This window comes from Conger conger, chromosome 4, assembly GCF_963514075.1.
Source record: "Conger conger chromosome 4, fConCon1.1, whole genome shotgun sequence".
Lineage (NCBI taxonomy): Eukaryota > Metazoa > Chordata > Actinopteri > Anguilliformes > Congridae > Conger > Conger conger.
Genome location: NC_083763.1, coordinates 40,247,628 through 40,266,793, shown reverse-complemented (window position 1 = coordinate 40,266,793; position 19,166 = coordinate 40,247,628). Strand labels below are relative to the sequence as shown.

The following is a 19,166-nucleotide window of genomic DNA, read 5'->3' as shown; positions in this document are numbered from 1 at the left end:
AATAACGTCAGTTCTACTCAACATGAGTCCCGGGATTTTCGCAATCCTGGCAGCTCCGGCTCTGAAAATCATTATTTATAGCTATACAAAATTTGAAGTTTGGAGAAGTTATGGAAAAAGGGACTGCTGTTTGCAATTATGTTGGCCCAGTGGGCAAACGATCACGTCTAGGAAGCAGGGATTAGCAGGCACCTTAATTAATTACCCCCCTCTTTCCCCCTGATAGTTAATCAAATGCTGTCAGTGTATGGTTTCACATATGGTATTAAAGTCTCTCCATGGTTCAAATTATATACATTCTTCAGTAATATTTCTCCATTGAATTATAAACATTTAATTTACTTGTTTTATGAAACTAAAATTAATACCTATAATTTCATATATTACAACTCTTTTTGTATTGCGCAATGGCAATTTAAATATTTTGAAAGAGGATCGGTTACATTACAGATGATTTCTTAGGTGAATGTCTTTCTGAGGACAGTCATGGGTTGCTCAGAGCATGACGCACAGTGCACTGCACCCTACATAAAACATACTAAGCATAAGCTTAGATTACAGCCAGGCGGCTCTTTCACAAAGCTGGCGAACTGAGTAAGCCTCACTCCTGTGCCGAGTAAACCCCAGAACAGCTGTTTTTACTTCAGTCATTGGGCGGCGTTGGTGTGAGTAGCTATTGCCACACAGTCCAGCTATTTACACCGCTACAAATGAACTCCAGTATAATTAGTCTCATGACCCTTGCCTTTTATTCTTAAAAAAACCCAAAAAAACCCAAATGTGTTAAATTGGCATAAAACACCCTACGTTTGACTTGAGGACTTGACACCTGATATTAGGGACTTGTAAATTGACTTGACCTGATCTCAGTGACTTGGAAATCAACTTGAGACTTATTTTTTTGGTCCAGGGAAATGGCATTACAGGGTCGCTATAGCATTTGTTTACCTGTGGTTTCTTTACAAAATAAGTTCTGTTATTATGGAGGCCAACCAAAAAGATGGTTTCCGGGAAACAACATTAATATTGTGATTCAAATATTTGAATATTCTAAACATTCTAAACCTCCATTTTGCCCTGTTATGTTCTACGTGAAACTGCTGTAAAATGATACTAGTGATAAATGTACTATGTTACAGGGATGTAATGTTAAGTTTGAAATTCTGCCTGAAATAGATAAATGAATGATAAGAAAAACATGGGTGAACTTTGCTTTTCAGGACAACAAGGGCAACAGCCGCAGCAGCCACAAGACTATACAAAGGCTTGGGAGGAGTATTACAAAAAACAAGGTATGGAAAAATGGAGCTGTATAACCTTTTTTTCAGACAGGCCAAATGGCAGTTAGTGTTGTCATTCACAGTAATAGCCAAGTTGGGGACTTATAATTAAATAAAATGTATTTAATTTGTTAGCTAGTTGTCAATCAAATCAAGTTTAATAATATATGAATGTACAAGTGTTGTATCTACTGTGCAGACGTTTTAGGCAGGTGTGGAAAAAAATGCTGAAAAATAAGTGCTTTCAAAAATAGAAATGTTGATAGTTTATTTTTATCAATTAACAAAATGCATGAACAGAAGTGAATGAACAGAAGAAAAATCAAAATCAAATCAATATTTGGTGTGACCACCCTTTGCCTTCAAAACAGCATCAATTTTTCTAGGTATACTTGGACACAATTTTTGGTGGAACTCGGCAGGTAGGTTGTTCCAAGCATGTGGATTTAGGCAGCCTCAAATGCTTCCGTCTCTTCATGTAATCCCAGACTCGATGTTGAGATCAGGGCTCTGTTGGGGCCATACCATCACTTCCAGGACTCCTTGTTCTTCTTTACGCTGAAGATAGTTTTTAATGATATTGGCTGTATGTTTGGGGTCATTGTCCTGCTGCAGAATACATTTGGGGCCAATCAGATCCCTCCCTGATGGTATTGCATGATGGATAAGTATCTGCCTGTACTTCTCAGCATTGAGGAGACAATGGGCTCAATTCTGACCATCCCCAATCCCCATTTCCAGAAATACAGCCCCAAACTTGCAAGAAACCTCCACCATGCTTCACTGTTTCTTGCCTGCAGACACTCATTCTTGTACCGCTCTCCAGGCCTTCAGCGAACAAACTGCCTTCTGCTAAAGCCAAATATTTCAAACACAGTTTCTGTGTTTTCGTGCATAGTGCATAGAGTCGCTTGGCCTTGTTTCCATGTCGGAGGTATGGCTTTTTGGCCGCAATTCTTCCATGAAGACCACTTCTGACCAGACAGACCACTTCTCCGCACAGTAGATGGGTGTACCTGGGTTCCCCTGGTTTCTGTCAATTCTGAGCTGACGGCACTGCTGGATATCTTCCGATTGCGAAGGGAGGCAAGCAAGATGTGTCATCTGCTGCACTAAGTTTCCTTGGCCGACCACTGCATCTACGGTCCTCAACGTTGCACGTTTCTTTGTGCTTCTTCATCAGAGCTAGGACAGCACATCTGGAAACCCCTGTCTGCCTGGGAGAGACCTTGCTGATGCAGTATAACTACCTTGCGTCTTGTTGCTGTGCTCAATCTTGCCATAGTGTATGACTTCTGACATTAAACTGTCTTCAGCAACCTCACCTTGGAAGCAGAGTTTGGCAAAATGCCCGACAACTTCAGTGATTGACCATTGAGAGTTTTTATGTATTTTTCTTTTTTTAATATATTCTTTTCCTGCAATATCGTACAGCAGCACAGTGGTTTGAGGCTTGTTTGATACCTTGGACCCTTGATGACTTAAAGCCATTTAGCCAACAAATGTGTTCCGTACTGTATCAGCATAATTTAGAGATGAATCTAGTCCCACCCCAAAGAGATCCATTCAAATGCAAAGAGTTTTAGTATGGCTTGTAGGACAACCTGAAAATATGATATCCAGACTCTGATTATGTTGATATGTTGATGGGTCACCGACATGACAGGCAAAGGATATGCAACCAAATATCAAACATGACTCTTTTATTTGACATTGTAAACTGACACCCAATGTTGTTTCTGACTGGGCTGAACTGTTCTGCTGGGCACTGGTGAAAGTATCCCTTTGATCTTGGTTCTGATTCCGTTGTACCTTTTCTAGGTCAAGCAGCGCCTCAAGCCATGGCGTCTCCTGCTCCCCAGACAGGAGGTGCAGACTACAGTGCAGCCTGGGCTGAGTACTACAGACAGCAGGCTTCTTACTATGGCCAGGGCAGCCCACAAGGTGTGCCTGCCCACACCCCAGCCCCGCAACCACAGCAGGTACTCCACTGAGAGTTTCTTGTCCTTTCCTTAGTATTTGGCTAGTATTGCCTTTAGAATCTCCGTTTTAACCCTTGATGCATGAACTGGCAAGTACTTGTTCTGTGCTAAACTTTTCCCTCTTCAGGTGTAGCTGAGTGGGATAGGTGCAACACCTCACTAACATTTCTTTTCCCCTGCCAGCATTTTTTTTTTCTGAAATAATATTTCTGTTCTTATTTTTAACCTTATATGTATTTATGTATTTCTTCTGCACAGGGCCAGTAATGTGAAGTGGACAATAGAGTATTTGCCTCGTTGTCGAAAAACCTTTGTTAAATGTTGGATGCAGAAGCCTTGATGAAGATCTTAATTTCTTTGGTTTAAAACAAATGTTCAAATGCAGATCACACAAGCCCACAAGGCAATCTTTGCTTGTACAGAATGGTTTGTTTTTAGTGTAGTGAATAGATCTGGACATTCCATCACCTGTATTTCATTCATTTGATCAATGCTCATGTTTGAACTGTCATAATTTTCATGTAAATCATCTGTTGTTTTTTTTTAATCCTGTTTTGTGTTTTGCAATAAAACAATGAAATCTGTGTTGGTAAGTTCGGTAATTGTGAGGTGGGTAAAATGCATAAGATATCTTGCAAGTGTCCTTGTAGGTTAAGTGCTTAAAATGTAGGTGGGGACTGAGTCCACTGGCTGAATTATGCAGTCTCTCGCTCTTCGTGATCTACATGGCTCCGTAGTTTTATTTAAAAACACGTGTGCTTCAGATGTTATTTTGAAAAGCAAAGAAACTAATGAAAGTCTTGGTTAATGGGCATAGTATGTTTCCTCATGTCTGTTCTTCTGGCTGTATCCGTGATTTTAGATATTATGAAATGTGACAGTCAAGAATGGTTTAGCATTGCAAGGAATATAATACATGTGCTAGCTATTGAAAATTTTAATTCTGATGATGCTCGGTTTCTGATAAGAGAGAGTCTGTATTGTTGATAATAAGAGAACTTCTTCCCCTCACAGGCAAGTTTAGAAAAGTGGTAAGCGAAAGGGTGCTTTTATTTTTGCTTGTGACATTTTTATATCCGTTGATATGATGCTTTTTTGCAGCACAGGTAACGTTAAACATGCTCTGATAGTTTTACTAATTTTTCTTGCAAAAGTGCTTTATGTTTTCAATTAGTGTTTTTAAACCTATTGTTCTCGTGTACATCTTTGCTGGCTTCTATTTTACCTTAACTACGATGGAAAAAAAGATGGATTTGTTTTGCTATTGTCTGTTAAAGTGCATTCAGTTTAGGTGTGTAGGTTTGTAGGGGTGAGGAAGCCTTTGCTGAACATCACCCCTCATTTGTACCTTCAAGGGGAATTTTCACTGTAAGTACAAATCTGTGAATATTACCAAATTCATTATTGTTTATCTTTCAATGTATTGTTTTGAGAGATTGAAAATGCAGAATGTTCTGTGAGAAAGTAAATATGCATTAAGTGGAATCGCCAGTATAGGTAAGTATGAAAGTAAGGCGTGTTCCAGTTTCTCAGTGTTACTCCTCTCTTTAAATTGGAAGTAACAACTATTGGAATTATGGATTTTTCGGTCATATATATTAAATAATACTATATAATAATTGGTGAGAAGTGCATTCAGGCTGTTAAAACCAAATGGCACAAATGGCGTTGCAGTTTGATTTCTGAGACCACTGTTCTTTTTTAGGAATGCCCTTTTGGACCTTTACATTTTTAAGTGTGAGTCCACCCAAATGCAAGCGTATACATTTTCAGAATGACAGCATGTGCAGCTTTGCAGGAATTTCCTCAAGAAATGTGCTCATTTGCTGTTTGCTTGAAATATTATAATTTACATAAAGAATAAAATCCTAATAACTGAGCTTCCATAGAATTAAAAAAAAGTTTAGGGTTCCGATAACAACTGAAGTTAATTCAAATCCTGTTGCTATCAATGTCATGTTTCAACATGCAGATTAAAAAATGGCTTTCCTAAAGAGCTCTGGAAAGTGTAGACAATTAAGATGTTAATTTCATGTCTCACTTGCCATTGTTTCAGAATTAATAATACCGGAGGCTGTTGAATTCCTAAATGAATGACTGAATTGTTATGATGGCAAACAGTGGAATATTTAATCTTTGCAGTGTCCCCCTGACCTTGCACCTTAGGTTCTGCTGCAGTAACACAGGTAAGCATTACCTAAGGACACCAGTGTTTGATTGATGATTTTGTTTCCGTTTGCCCTTGTAGTTACTGCAAATGTAGTATATTTGTTTAGGAGAAACTTTCAATAGTGATTACAATCACCTCAGCCTTCTCTGTTCAGACTGTCATTTGACTTAAAAGCACCTAGAAAACAACAGCCTTCATGATTATAAGCTTTATTTTGTATTGAACATTAGTGATGTGCATGGCATTGTTCTTTTCAGAGGGAAATTCGTTGCTTGTCACAGATTCTAGATGTATACAAGTATATTTTTACATTTTTTGTGTAGATAAGCTGTTTTATAGTAGTATATAACAACCAAGAAGTGTTTATACTTTTATGACCATGGTGCGTAAAATTAAAGCATTGCTTGATTTCTGTCCTACATGCTACTTTCAGTTACTGCATGCAGTTTCAGGATTTTGGTACTTAGGAAACGGTAATAACTAATGGCACATGGCAAAAGAACAGAATACAGTTTGTAAAAATGCTATGTGAGAGTGAACATTGCAATGCCCCTTTTCTGTAGTGTCGACAACATGTATAAATGCTGCCTTCATTTTCACACACAGTGTTGAAGATGCTGCAAGCTTAGTTCATAGAATCAGGCCCGAGATAGTTTGTCCCTAAGGAGGAATCCTTTGAGTCTATTCCACTGGTGAACGTAGACCATTCAAGGGCTCCAATTATAAGGTAAATTTGAGGAACTGCTGTGGTTGCAAAATTCCTGTTCTTTTTTGTTGATCTTGTCTGAAATTCTATTAATAGTTTAATGCTTGGTGTGCTCAGTATTAAATGCATCAGTTGATTAATTTTAGATGCAGGAAATACTTTCCTGCTGGTAGACTTTAGTGCTTCAATCTTTACATTTTTTAAATTAGATTTTCTTTCTTTGCTTAAAGTGACACTTTGATTTCTTAAATTTGATAGATTAAGTTCTCCGTAACGGTAAAATCATGTCTCAACTTGCAAGTTTTAATTATGGTACGTTCATTTGCTGCATATAGTGGACATATGCACGTCCAGAAAAGTGTTCCTAGTGAATATAGGGGGGGGGGGGGACTTTGAAAGCAAAAGTGTTAGCTTATTACAGGAAAATGTGGGCAGGATGAGCATGCATGAAGAGAAAATTGTTAATTGTTTTCAGATCATTTTTTGTAATACGAACTGTTCAGCATTACGGCCCTTGTTGTTCAGAAATAAATGATTTATTGCTGACAAATGTGGCATTCAGACCTTGTCAATGCAATTGCAGAGCTACAATTTGCATGCTTTCATGCTTTCTTTTTAAAGTGCTTGCAACGTGTAATGTTCATGACTTGCTGAAAACTAAGATCTGCACCATCTACAGTGCTGCTTATTGTTTCAGAGAAGGCAAGGCCTGAAGAAACTGGTGGAAGATCAAATGGTGCTTTATTCACAAATGATGGGTTCTGTAATGGGAGTTTGAATATGATCGTGACACTAGTTATTAGGGGTGAGCAAGTACGGCATTCTGTGTGTGTATTTGTTCAACCAAGTATATTATGGCTGTGTCTCAAATTGCAGACTTGTGGTCTAGGTAGTGCATGAATCAAGCGTGGAAGTTAAGTCATATGATCAAGTGCATCCCAAACTCGGGTACAAAAGTGGCAAAGTCAATTTCAGTGGAAGTTCTCGTTGTAAAGTTTGCTTTCAGTGCACACTTTTCATTCCCAGTAGTCATTGCATTTTCAGAGCTGGCGGCGAAGAAGAATTGGATTTCTAAATATTCAATTAAATTTAAGTGTAAGCTTCCTAGCTAATAACGAAACGCTGCGGCTAATAAGTGCATAAAACTACGTATGCCTGCTAAAGTGACTAGGGATGACTAACGTTAGCTGCAAATATCATGTCTCATCCTGGCCTTAATGCACAGTGGCTTCAGAAAGTATTTGGACCACTTCCCTTTTTGTGCCCTTTGTGTTGTAGATTTCATGAAATTGCCATGTAGACATTTGTAGACATCTTTGCAAATGTATTAAAAATCAAAAACTGAAATCTCTCATTCATACAATATTCAGAGCCTTAATTCAGTACAGAAGCCCCTTTGGCAGCAATTTCAGCTTCTAGTCTTCTTGGGTAAGTCTCAACAAGCGTTGAACATCTGGATTTTTCTTCAAGGACATCTCTGCATTTGGTTGCATTCATTTTTCCTTCCATTCTGACCAGTCTCCCTGTCCCAGCTGCTGAAGCACCCCCATAGCATGATGCTGCCACCATCATGCTTCATCGTAGGGATGGTATTAGCCAGGTGATGAGCAGTGCCTGGTGTTCCCCAGACATTGTTTGGAGTTGTGAATGAAGAGTTGAGTTAAATGCCGTTGTCATATAAAAGCAGGCTGTCATGTCAACTAGACTGCTCAACTAGCCAGTGTTTCAATGGGAACAGTGACTAAAGTAACATTTGCATTTAGATCTTTGGGGAAGACATCAGTAATTGGGGTCTGAAATTGTGATTTAAAGTGCATGGATTAGTGTGATATATACTCTTCCTCACGTGACTGAGAATGTGAATGAAAGACATGGTCGGACTGTCAAAGAATAGTCCCATCGGCAAATGTGTGGAGCGGGAATATTACAGTAGGACTGCACTGCATAAAACCCCACATTACAAAGATGAATGCTAATTTTGGAGTTGAGTGGTGCTGAAACCATAGACACTGGTCTACAGAGATGCAGAAAAAACGTGATATATTCTCAAAAAGTGGGTGAGTACATGTGTGGTATACACCAAGAGAATGGTTCAGACCTTAATGCTTGACCCCTACAATGAGGGGGTCCTGTGGCTTCTTTATGCTGATTGGGCGTAGTTTGGGTCCAGCTGTCCCCTTAAAGGTAAGGGTCACTGCAAATCAACATACTCTGGGTGATCACCTTGATCCAACAACAAACCTTTCTGTCCTGATGTGAGTCATGCTATAGCCTTCACATTCACCAGATCTCGAACCAATTGAAAACCTATGGGAGTTTTTTTGGACCAGAGGCATAGTTGTGTTCAAGAAAATAGCAGTACAACATCTGTGACCTGATGAAATGCTTATTTGTAGTAGTAATATTTCTGCATGGCAAATTCTTTACTTGTGGATGTAGTAGTGTAATAGAAAAACAAGACCCAACTGTCATATCATGAACGCTGCTTGTTCCGAGTAATTTACTCATTCATTGAAAGGAGCGTGTTCAAAATAATAGTAGTGTGGAGTTTAATTAGAGAATTAATTCATTCTGTGAAAAAATGTCATTAATTGTCCTTTATTAAGGAAGAGGGGAAGCAAATGTTTCACATACTGTTATAAAATATTTCCTTCTGAATTGGTAAGTAAAATGGGCTGTTCCAAACAATGTCATTTCATTAAGAGAGTTTGAAGAGAAAAATGTCAACACAGTGCAATTTTTTGAACAGATTAATATTCCTTTTCTTTGCTTCCTGTACAAGAATAAAGCAGACTTGATAAAATTTGCTAATGCTTTGATTTTGAATTGAATGTGTAGTGTTTCCATTACATTTGAAATATTGAACTGAAAGCTATTAAAAAATATTTGCATTTTATTCACTTTTTTTAACATACTATTTATTTGAACACAACTGTATGTGGAATGGCTCATACATTTCAGTAAGGCTTGGCTAACTTTAGATGCATTACATTTTTTACATTTACATTTTAGTCATTTGGCAGACGCTTTTAATCCAAAGCGATTTACAAGTGCATAGGTTCTTCCACAAGCATCACATCCATATCTATTAAAATACACATGAAATGCTGCTGTTTTTTTTTTTTTTATTAATTTTTTTTTTCGGATTTTTTCCCTTTTTCTCCCAATTTGGTAGCCAATTGTACCTCGTCTGATTCAATTGGAGGTAGTCGTATTAGATGTACCGCCCGTACCCCGTCCCTCGGCGGCCCGAATGAGAGCGACACGCCTTCTTCAAGCCGTCTCGTCTCGTGCCCGTTGCCGTGATTCCGAGGCGCCCGAGGTGCTTATTGTGCGGCGATCTAATAACCCTGCCAAGTCCCTCCCGCTGGAGCAGCGAGCCAATTATGGCTGCCCCACGTGAGCCGGCCAAACTTGGCTTTTTGGCAGGACCGAGAATCGAACCCCGGTCCCCGGTGTGCAACTGCAGCAAACTGCAACCGCAGGTCTGCTGCGTCTTAGCCTGTTGCGCCACTGCGGCTATGAAATGCTGTTCTAAACGTATAGTCATAAGTGCAATTTATTTTCTTTGGGGGGATGGTTAGACGAGAGGTATTAGGGATTTCAGAAAGAGGGGGGAGGGAAATCAGGAGGGAGGACTAAGGTAGTGTTTGAAAAGGTGTCTTTTTAGTCTGCGTCGAAATAGGGGTGGGGATTCTGCTGTTCTGACAGTGGTAGGCAAGTCATTCCACCACTGAGGAACGAGAACGGAAAACAGGCGTGAACATACAGCTCGACCGCCAGGTGCTCGTAGAGAGGGAACCATAAGGCGACCAGAGCTGGCAGACCAGAGTGGTCTAGCTGGGGAGTAGGGAGTGATCAAGGATTGTATGGAAGGTGGGGCAGTCCCCTTTAGCAGCCTGAAATGCCAACACTAGGGCCTTGAATCGGTCAACTATTACAAACTCAGTTGAGGCATCCAATGCAATGAATGTCTCACTTTTCCTACTGGATGTCATGTTGAAAGCAGGCAAGTAAAACCACATTAACCCACTAGAACCATTCAACAAACAAGCTTTGAAATATATTTTGTTAGAAATCATGACAATATCACCATTGCCGTTAAATTTCTAGATGTGACTTTCTCACGCTGTGACTCACCTGTTGCGTCCCTCAGGTGTCTAGGGGTAGGAGGGAGTGCGTAACATTTATTTTGGATGGGTGTTGAGTGTAAATGAGGGCCAGACAAGAATTAAATATACCAAATAGGTGTATATTATACCGAAGTGCAAGTGCTATTTACAAAAGTATTTAAAGAACAAAGAACACATTAACGTCACAAGGCCAAGGGACATGGATGTTGCCAAATAAATGAAATAAAACGGAACAAAACCAAGCTAGAAACAAAGATAGGCTGGCAGGCTTTTGTTTGTTGGTTAAGTCAATCTGACTAACATTAATTACACAGTTGGCAACCACCCCTTTCCTAATGAGTCTAATACATAAATTCCACCTACATATAGCCATGGTGTATAAAGGCCTCTCTTGACTACACACCGACAACCACACGTGCACAAGTTTGGAGAAATTTTATTTTTATTTTTTTACACATTACATTGTAACATTGATGCGGTCAGAGCTCAGAGAGAGGCATGAGAGAGCAGGAAACGGCTTTTATCTTGGGGCGGAGGGATGTGATTGGTGGAGTGATGATTGAGTGGTGGGACAGCAAATGGGATTGTTATTGGCCACCTGTCGAGGAAAGAATGGGGAGACACAACGTGGACATAATGCCACCCCTGAGAGGACAGACGAGATGGACACAGGCAGGTATGAAGAATTATATTTAACAAGCTGGAGTGAGCACACACCCCAAGTGGAAAAATAAAAGTAGTCACCATTACTTCAGTCCATGGCCCAGATTTGGGAGGGTTCCAGGTTTTTCTCACTGCAGTTATCCAGCTAAGAAACTTATCCTGCTTTGTGATACAGGCCCCTGGTCAACTACAAGGGGGCAGTCCATTGTTCCTAAGTGATGTGCTGGCTTTGCAGAATCTGCTTTTTTCTTTTAAAGCTATAAAGGAATAGAATGAACAGGGTTCCGAAGCAGAATTGAAAAGTGGAATTTGATTTTGGTAAATTCTCAGGTCTGGATAATTATGAGAAAAAAAACAATGGAAAAATGTGTTTTGCCTATTGCCTCAATTCCGTTTTCTAAATTTAGCACAAAAATGTGGTCTTTTTTTAATATTGTTTGGAGTAGCCATTGTCGACAACGTTTTACTTTGGAAGCATAAATAGTCAATTTGATTCACCTGTTTTGGTTATTTAACCACCCAAGCCCATTCATGGCCATCAATATAATGACAGACATTAGGCTATTTGACACCATTTTCTAACGATTTTGTGGAAGTTTGGTGTACAGCTAAACGCAGCATGCAGTTGGCCTACCGCAGCCAGATGCCCAGTTTCTGACCAGAGTGTAGTTTATTTTTACAGGTTGGTTTGTGGTCCAAATCAGACATTATAAACACTGCTGATGGTTGGGAATGAATTTGTCAGCCACCCTCCCGGTCGGTCCATGATCTTCTGATTAAAGTTTAGGTACCGATGAAGCAACATCAATTGACATCAGGTCTCTCAAGTTGCTGTTATATATTTACATTTACATTTACATTTAACTTTCAGCATTGTAGCTTGATTAAAATATGTGTTGAACTTGTCTGGGCTTGGTGTTGGTGGTTTGTATAAGCTTCCTTGAAGCTGCAGTCTTTTGCCAATTCACTATGAAATACAAATCCCTTAAAATGACAAATTATAAATGATACATATACCCCTTAAAAGGAAACAAAGATCCATTTGGGGTGGCAGTACATTGTTTTATTTTTTAAATATCTTGGACATCATCATTAACACCAGCACGTACTATCTTAACAGATGCTCCAAGGACCTGTAGAATTTTTTCTATTCTTATTTGCAACCGGAAAATGCGTGATAACCACTCCCCTATCCACACAGTTCATGATGCTGGCTTACAGGAAAGGCTATACAAATATTTGAAAAACGTTAGGTTCACTTAAATTACAGTGCCTTTAGGACTATTTGACTATTTCTGGTTATATTCATTTACCTAGCTAGTTTGCTTTCATGAGGACCTTAATAGTTGTGCTTTTATCTGAACTTGGCTAGCTAGCTAGCAAAAAATATTGTTTGATAAGCCAGCGTTGTTACCTTAGCTAGCGTTAATTGATGTACTAAGGAAAGTGGCAACACGGCCTGTCAATCATAGCTAATTGACAGTTATCTTTTATAGTGTGAAATTCTAATACATTTCAATAAATACATTTTTAAAAAATGCACATTTGTTTTTTTTGTTGCCTTAAAGACAACTGGAAAGTGTCACATTCAACCATGTTAATCCTTTATAGGTATTTTTAGCAAAATATAAAAATAAGGGATCTGGTTTCCTAGTGATTATTTTCCAACATAATATATATAAATGGGCTACCATAGGCGGCACGGATGGTGCAGTGGGTAGCACTGCTGCCTCACGGCAAGGAGGTCCTGGGTTCGAATCCCCGTCGGCCGGGGCCTCTGTGCGGAGTTTGCATGTTCTCCTCCTGCTTGCGTTGGTTTCCTCCAGGTACTCCAGTTTCCTCCCACAGTCCAAAGACATGCAGGTTAGGCTGAGTCTAAATTGCCCATAGGTATGAGTGTGTGAGTGAATGGTGTGTGTGCCCTGCGATGGACTGGCGACCTGTCCAGGGTGTATTCCTGCCTTTTGCCCAATGTATGCTGGGATAGGCTCCAGCCCCCCTGCGACCCTGCTCAGGATAAGCGGGTAAAGATAATGGATGGATGGATGGGCTACCATATACATAGTCAGAATGTAACAGGCTACAAATGAAACCATTGCATTTTGAAAGTATGGAGTTTTAAAATGGAGAATGTGTCTGAACCCTGAATTAACTTTTTATGCGTACAGGGTGGTGTGCTTCATTTGTGTCATCTAGATTGGGGCTGGCCAATCTAAAACCGATAAACCTGGGCGATAATTGGATCCGATAATGATAATTTTTCCAGTGGGGACGACTCTGATCATCGGGAACGAATCCCCCCCCTTACGGCCTGGTCAGTATGATGGCACCACCTCATGGAAGGAATTCATACACCGTTTTGAGACCTATGCAATAGCAAATTACTGGTCAGAAAAGACTGTCCAGCTTAAGTTTTGTTTTGTGGAACCCTAGGTCTGCTAGATGGGATTATGGCCGCATTGGGGAGGAGCTGGAGGGTGCCTACGGCCCCACGTCGGAGCATGCTGCTGCGGTGGTCATCGATTTGTGGCAATGTGTTCATAAACCTACAGCCCTACTTAATTTGATACATGAAAAGGTATCCATTGTGTATCCAGATCAGAGGGTCAGCAGGACACCATTGCTCTAGAAGTGTCCATGAATGTGATGGGGCATGCAGCATTGTACAAAAGTTGTTGAAAGGGCAGTCTAGCACACTAGCTGAAGCATATGGAATAGCTCACAGGTACGAGACCAGCAAAAGAGCAGCAGAAAATGTCACAAAGCTCATGTCAATAGAGGGCTCTAATATAACTGCATAGACCCAGAACTGCCACTGTGTGAGAGCATACAGAGAAAGGGTCTAAGAGTAGTGTAATAGCAGTGGCCATACCTGAACATCCCCACTCTCACCCAAAACAAAACAAAGAGGGCGCTGGGATATCAATGAAATCCGTTGCCACAACTGCTCTGGGATAGAGCATATGAAATGGGAGTGCCCCTCACCAGAAGTAGGGCCACTCCAGAGCCCCAGGTAACAGAGAATGTTGCCTTATCCAGTGTGCTGCATTTTAAAACTCAGGCCTAGGAAATGTGCATCCACATACTAATACATGAGACAGAGGTTTGAGCCCTTTTAGATACTGGGGACACGGATAAATGTTCTGGTGGTGTGCTATTACAATGATCTTGACCCCAAGGTCAAACCTGCATTACAGCCATCAAGCGTGTGGAGTCAGAGGGTTGTCGGTTCGATCCCGCCCTGCGTGTGTCAAAGTGTCCCTGAGCAAGATATACCTAACCCCCAAATGCTCATGTGTGTATGAATGGGTGAATGAGAAGCATCAATTGTACAGCGCCTTGGATAAAGGCATTATAAATGCCAGCCTATTACGATTACACCAGCTGGGTACAAGCCTGGAAACCTGCAGCCCCCCCTCCCATCATCTACACCAATGAGGATAACGCTGAGCTTGGCCTGGCACAGCTGTCACGGAGCCTGACGGTGAGCAGCAGGAAAAGCGATACGTGGGTCCCCTTTCTGAGCTTGTTCCTTCTTTCCCTGTTTCTCTACACACCTTGTTCTCCATGGGCAAATGGGGAAGTTCATGCCAGTGGGGGTAGTGGTACAGAACAAAGAATGGAAGTGTTCCAGTTGAACTGGAACTGTGTTGTGTCTGTGGTTAAAAAAAATTGTTTAAACATACTTATTATACAATATTGGAGTGTTTTGTTGTGCTGCACTGCTAACCAGGAAAAAGAAGAGATTATTGTAATCTTAGGCACTGGTTAAAAAAGGTTAAGCACTGTTTGCTTCCAACACATATGCCAGAGAAAGAATTATACGACTGTAGCCTATTCCGAATTCTTAGTATCATAGGTAAGCTATACAATGCTTATTATATGTAGCCTATAATTCTATTTATTCCGGTCTTTTAATGAGAATGCGATTCCTGGTTGGAAATTAACGTTAATAAAACATAACTTTAAGCAGCTAAATATAAGCTTTTGCTCAGCATATTACTTTGATACTTTGTGTCTTCTTTTGTTTTGCAAAGTAACCTTAGCTGTTATTGCTACTGAAAGAGATTCTCCTCAGTTAATGCACTATCGATCCTCTTAGGGAAAGTAGGCTGGATTCCTAACCGTTCACTCAACAATACATTTCTCACGTAGTTTCTCCACTTTTTTACTGGGTTTTAATCACAATATTCATGTTGATTTCAAGGAATTTATTTATTATTATTATTCATTATTCGGTTGTCCTGCCTGGAGTGGCCAATGTGAATGTGCAAATAACTGAAGAAGAGTTACTGGTCATACACTATGTTCATACAATAATGCTATTGCATGACATCGTTTTTTTTTTTTTTTTTTTTCTTTAAAAGATCAACGCACGACTTTGACATCTTCGCCAAAGTCATTAAATACAACTCAACAATACATTTTAATTTTAACCCATAAGAGAAAAAACTAAGTATAAAGGTCATATAATAATAGGCTAACTATGCCGACCAAAGCAACAGTAGCCTATCTGACATTTAATATGTTTTTGTACAACAAAAGAAGTTCTACAACACTGTTGACATTGGCTTGATGGAAAACAATATTGTTACTGCCACATGGCTTTAATGCAAAATATGTTGACTAGACCATGTTGACTAGCACTACAGTGCTCCTTTTTATACTTCCTTTGGTGTAGTTTATTTCACAGGCATTGCAGTTTGTATGCTTTGTAAGTTTTCCCATCTCTTTACAATGCAATGGTTTGTCAAAGCAAGAACCTTAAAAAAATCTTACTACAGTTTAAAGTATATGTAGTTTGTATCATACATCCTGGTTGTCATTACTGTAGGGCTGCAATAATTAGTCAACATCATCACCACATGACAATGACAAAGAAATAGAGGCGACCTGTAGCATAGTGGGTGCATGACTGGGACCCACAAGGTTGGTGGTTCGATCCCCAGTGTAGCCACAATAAGATCTGTACAGCCGTTGGGCCCTTTTTCATGATATACAATGTATCTATGCCTGTAGCTACATGCTGAAAAATATTAACAAGATTATCCAATGGAATAATGACAATTATTCCATTGGATGTACAATGACAATGGCACAATGATTACAGATTATTTGCGGAAGCTTATATTTGTGTTCGTCTGTGAGCTACGCAGTATGCACACGGCTACGTGTTCATTAGGGTGATAGTAAACCTTGGACCTGGACATGGAAACATTGAAATTCAAATTTGTTGAGTAAGCACATTTATTTTGTTATTTATATTTTGAGTGTGACTCATTCATTGCTCACTAATTAGATTAGACGTTGCACATGTTATGACGTCTGCCATTTCCACTGCAAAGACGGCACATAAGTAAACTCAGAGACGTTATTAATCTAACCTTACAACTGGTTCATTTAGACAAGATTTTTTAAGACTGCTCGAAACAGGATATCCGTATTTACATATGCATAACAATAGCATGGCTCAGGCAGTAAGAGCAGTCGTCTGGCAGTCGGAGGGTGGCCGAATCGATCCCCCACCCGGGCTGTGTCGAAGTGTCCCTGAGCAAGATACCTAACCCCCAAATGCTTCTGATGAGCTGGTCGGCGCCTTGCATGGCAGCCAATCGCCGTCGGTGTGTGAGTGTGTGTATGAATGGGTGGATGAGAAGCATCAATTGTACAGCGCTTTGGATAAAGGCGCTATATAAATGCCAACCATTTACCAATAGCAAGCTCGATAAACTAGCATCACAGCTCCTGGATCCTTCATGCATAGCCGTCGTGGTGCTGTCGTTTCGTCTTTACACAGCATGCAAAGCACCATATTATTGGGTTTTTCCTAGAATTCCCACACTTTGGATGCTTGGGTTTTTGGATGAACTCTCTCCCGCATTCTGAGCTGGGTTTGCCGCCACCATATTCAAAACAATACAACGTGTCGGTTATGAATATCCAAATCGACAAAATCACATGATCAACATCATTGATAACGTCAACTAATCATTGCAGCCCTACAGTAATGACAACCAGGATGTATGATACAAAGTGCATATGCTTTAAACTGTATTAAGATTTTTAAAGTTTCTAGCTTTGACAAACCAAAGTGCATTGTAAAGAGATGCTGATCAAAGCATATACCTCCTGCAACGCCTGTGAAATAAACTCTACACCAAAGGAAGTATTAAAAGGAGCACTGTAGTGCTAGTGAATATGGTCTAGTCAACATATTTTGCATGTTGCCCACAATTATCAACATATTTTTGTTAATTATTTTAAATTTGAACTTTTAATTAATTAATGTTCCTCAACCTGTTAATGTGGTTAAAAAAAGCAAGCAGCCATGTTCTTCTATTAAACTATTCAATGTCAGCTGCCTGTGTATGAGGAAAAGTGACTCAAAAGTTGTACAAAATAACAGCGAAAAATAATTGCGTTATGGTGGCATATGGACAGAAATCCGCGAAGTATTGTATTTTATTGTTTATTATATCTTGGTGAATCTAAAACCAAACACTATCTTTTTCATTTTTACAGCCCATCAACACACTGCTGATTTCACAATCACAGCAAAATAGTGCTTATTACACCAATGTACTGTATTGCTTCATCAGTCCAATTTTTTTTTTTTGTTCCACACAGGAAAATAATTTTTGGGTAGGAAAACTGGAGTGTAATGCTTCATCAACAAATCAACACATTCAACATTCAAATGACAAATTTTAAATAAACTGAACCACAGAGGCTTAAAGTTTTAGCTGGTATAGAATATTCATATTCATTTTACTCACTGTAAAATTATGCTGCTACTTTGGCACAGACACAAATTGAAATGGGTTGAGAAGTTGGTTTCTGATCCTGATTCACAATAAGTATGATGTAAACAGTTTGTGCTTGACATGTATAGTTCATATCCACTGAAGGAATGATCTTTCATATCCTTTTGGCCCTACCATGATGGATAGGAGTTTTACAAAAGAAAAATTGGGAGAGGAAATTTCCAGTTGAGCAGGGCTTCAGTAGTCCTCAGCTAGAAGGTGAGAAGAGAAGACAGTTATGGACATATTATACCAAAATGAGGGGTTAAGGCAGAGCATGCAATCCACCCTTGGTCATGAATAAAAATGGACCAGTTTAACTGCGAAGACTGCAACACCATATTTCCGGTTCTGGTGTCACTGTTATGTGTCAACCCATTATTGGATACAATGCTATCACTTTAATGTTGAACTTAGTTCTACACTTGCACATGTGTACCCGAGTTGCAGTTACGTCATTTAATTGAATAGCCTTGCTGGTAATCTTTCTATCCAGTGAATTATGAATGTAGCTAGCTAAGAAGGCTACCTAACTAGCTTGTTAACGGTTGTGAATTACGGCCGTGATAGGCCAGCTATTTATTAATACTGGTCTATCACGCAACACTATGGTGTTTGTTGCGCATTCCTTACTGATGTACAGCTACTACAGCCAATGAAAATAAAATACGGCAGTTCTCCGATTATCACAGATAATGATCCAATTGCTCAACAAATTATCCAATTGATCCAATTGACATTCTAGCAATTCTATATGTACCGATGTATGTACCTTTCAGGAACATTTATTCATATATATTCAATATTAACCATATTTAGCTGACATGTTTATCACTTTGCTAGGCTTGTAAATGTATCTATCTTGCTAGCTAATTTACCTACTATAATTCACTGATAGCTGGCTAGTTCTGTAGCCTTCTTAGCAGTGGAGGCTCCTCCATAGAGGTGGAGGAGGCCTGGCCTCCCCAATAATTTGAGAGAAGAGAGAGATTTAAAAAAAACAATAAATATATTTATTTTATTTATTTATTTTAACAAAAAACATATTTTTTATTTTTTATATTCATATTATTTTAGTTTTGTTCATAAATCTACATTTTCCCATGGCTAAAACCCAATATTGCAATTGTAAAGCAACAGGCCAGATTTCCCTATCAGTTTGTATTAAGGGAGGCCAGGCCAGGCCAGGCCTCCCCTAGGAAATGAGATTCTCATAGAAGTCAATGTAATGCATTTTTTTTTCATGCCAATATGTGATTGGCCAGATCACTGAAAATGGGTGGGCAACGGAGGCCTGGCCTCACCATGCATTGTGTCCAGGGCAAAGATTGACATTTTGTTCGTCCAATCACATGCTACTGGTTCATTTGGAATCAACTATCCTTTCCTTTCTATTCAACACAGAAGCCATTTTGAGAATTCGCTAGTC

The 19,166-nt window shown here is 39.6% G+C and overlaps 2 protein-coding genes across 7 annotated transcripts in view; one reads left to right on the top strand and one right to left on the bottom strand.

The window, feature by feature from the left end:
* The window catches only part of LOC133125740 (far upstream element-binding protein 1-like), a 36,943-nt gene extending 33,097 nt beyond the window's left edge, over window positions 1-3,846 (top strand). For both annotated transcript variants that reach the window (XM_061237303.1, XM_061237304.1), the window contains 3 exons: window positions 1,221-1,292; window positions 3,102-3,262; window positions 3,521-3,846. In XM_061237303.1, coding sequence (XP_061093287.1) covers window positions 1,221-1,292; window positions 3,102-3,262; window positions 3,521-3,529 — 242 coding nt within the window. In that variant the 3' untranslated portion in view covers window positions 3,530-3,846. The remainder of the gene's footprint in view (window positions 1-1,220; window positions 1,293-3,101; window positions 3,263-3,520) is intronic.
* Window positions 3,847-17,389: 13,543 nt separating this feature from the next.
* The window catches only part of nexn (nexilin (F actin binding protein)), a 43,579-nt gene continuing 41,802 nt past the window's right edge, over window positions 17,390-19,166 (bottom strand). For all 5 annotated transcript variants that reach the window (XM_061237298.1, XM_061237300.1, XM_061237301.1 and 2 more), the window contains one exon: window positions 17,390-17,949. In XM_061237298.1, coding sequence (XP_061093282.1) covers window positions 17,936-17,949 — 14 coding nt within the window. In that variant the 3' untranslated portion in view covers window positions 17,390-17,935. The remainder of the gene's footprint in view (window positions 17,950-19,166) is intronic.